General features: G+C 40.8%; 1 protein-coding gene across 1 annotated transcript; it reads left to right on the plus strand.

The window, feature by feature from the left end:
- The first annotated feature begins 1,068 nt into the window (after positions 1-1,068).
- On the plus strand, positions 1,069-1,581 carry LOC133524578 (uncharacterized). Its single transcript, XM_061860660.1, has one exon. It carries the CDS (start codon positions 1,069-1,071, stop codon positions 1,579-1,581), a length of 513 nt encoding a protein of 170 aa, XP_061716644.1.
- The last annotated feature ends 647 nt before the right edge of the window (positions 1,582-2,228 follow it).

The raw sequence follows: 2,228 nt of genomic DNA on the forward strand, positions 1-2,228 counted from the left end.
CAACATCTTTATACCATACCTATATACTTCTTCTTTTAAAATATGGCTTCCATCAAATCTATAATGATTTTGCCAATGTCAAGTTTCGGTAGTAGCTTTTAGTAAAAGATAGCTGGACTTTACTAAAAGCCACGATGCATTGCCGGGTGTTGATTAAAACATGGTTAAACGCGTTTCAAGATTAGTTTTTCATTAGATGCACACTTCCATGATAGTTCACTGCATAATAAGATTAATAAGCTATCAATATTACACTTTATACAACATAAATGAGCAAAACACAAAAAAATATTCTCGAGACGTCTTCACCATCTTGAATCGCAACGACCTTCACCTCCTCCCTACATTACTTCGTGACAGTCCGTTGCTCTAACTTGTTAAAGTTGCTCACTGAAATTAGACTGACAAAGGAAATATTCCATACAGCCAACGACCACTCTCTCTGTAAGCATACTTACGACATTAAAATTAAAAAAAAAAATCTATGGTACTATATCGTGACCAAGCGATCAGGTCCATGACGAGGGGAAAATTCCCCGGTCATGATGGTCTAAGCATTGAGCATTTGCAATATGGTGGTGCACATATGCCCAGGGTCCTTAAGATGCTCTTTAACCTGTGTATATCGCATTGTTACCTCCCGGATGCTCTCATAAAGACAGTGGTTGTCCCGATTATGAAAAACAAGACTGGAGATGCCTCTGACAGGTCCAACTATAGGCCCATTTCCTTGGCTACAGTTATAGCTAAGGTTCTGGACAGTTTGCTCGATCGCTTGCTGGCATCACACATCACGTCACATGATGTTCATTCGGCTTCAAGCCGAGCCTTTCGACAGAAAGCGCGATCATGTGCCTTAAGCAAACCGTCCAGTATTACACTGACCGTAGTACACCAGTGTATGCCTGTTTCTTAGACCTGTCAAAGGCATTTGACCTAGTCTCGTATGATGTTCGGTGGGGGAAACTATACAATGAGACAAGTTTGCCAAAGGAGGTAATCAATCTTTTCCAATATTGGTATGGAAATCAAACCAATCAAGTGAAATGGGCAGGTGTACTCTCAGATATGTACAGATTGGAATGCGGTGTCAGGCAAGGTGGATTGAGCTCGCCTAATCTGTACGTGAACGACCTGATAGTGGGGCTCAGTGGCACTGGTGGCGGATGCTCGATCGGCGGAGTCACCATTAATAATATCAGTTACGCTGAACACATGGTGCTGTTGAGCCCTGCTATTAGTGGCCTAAGGAAGCTGGTAAGCATGTGTGAGGAGTACGCAGTGACCCATGGCCTTAAGTATAACACTGCAAAAAACGAGTTACTAGTGTATAAAGCTGGAAACAAAGTTCCCACCTCAGTACCAGAAGTGAACCTTTGTGGCTGCTCCCTGAATAGAGTGACTCGTTTTAAGTACTTGGGCCATTGGGTCAATGAGGGGCTCCAAGATGAAGTGGACATGGAGCAGGAATGTAGGGCATTGGTAGTGCGCTGTAACATGTTGGCACGCAGATTTGCACGCTGTGAGAGGAATGTCAGTGACTCTGTTCAGAGCATATTGTCAGACCTTTTACACGTGTAACCTGTGGACCAAATACACGCAGAAGACTGTCAATGCCGTACGGGTACAATATAACAACGGATTTAGGATGCTGTTGGGACTGCCGCGCTTTTGTAGTGCATCAGCGATGTTTGCAAGCAATCGTAAAAGCTAGTGCTTTTTAGAGCATAAAATAACCTGGATACGTAGAAGAGATGCCAATAGCCCAATAGTTAGTAGTTTTAGTAGCTATCTCTCTCTATCACTCTTCCATATTAGTATGACAGACACAGTTGCGTATTGTTCAATACTTACGGAGCGTTAAGAGGAAAGGGGATGGCGGCTTCTCCATACAAACTTAGTCCCCATTTTCCTTTCCGGATATTGACATTATGGAAAATATTTTTACATAATTTGATTTATATTAACCAAAGCTATGCCCCTACGTTTGACTTTTTTCGATTTTTTGATAATTGCAAAAATTAGGAGTGAAAAACAGATTTCATACAAATTTTGACATGCTCTTAACTCTTAAAATAATTAAAAATTCGAACAGAAAGCAAACGTAGGGACATATCGACGCTTAAGAATCAATACTGTCTAACTAACATTTTTTAAGTTTTTTACCTTTTAATGCAGTTATGTTCGTTATCTTTTTCTGCATCTAACTACATTAAAAGGTAAAAAAC

Source organism: Cydia pomonella, chromosome 13, assembly GCF_033807575.1.
Source record: "Cydia pomonella isolate Wapato2018A chromosome 13, ilCydPomo1, whole genome shotgun sequence".
NCBI classification, from domain to species: Eukaryota; Metazoa; Arthropoda; class Insecta; order Lepidoptera; family Tortricidae; genus Cydia; species Cydia pomonella.

Coding starts and splice junctions, on each gene's coding strand:
- LOC133524578 (XM_061860660.1), top strand. CDS start 1,069: ATGTACAGATTGGAATGCGGTGTCAGGCAAGGTGGATTGAGCTCGCCT.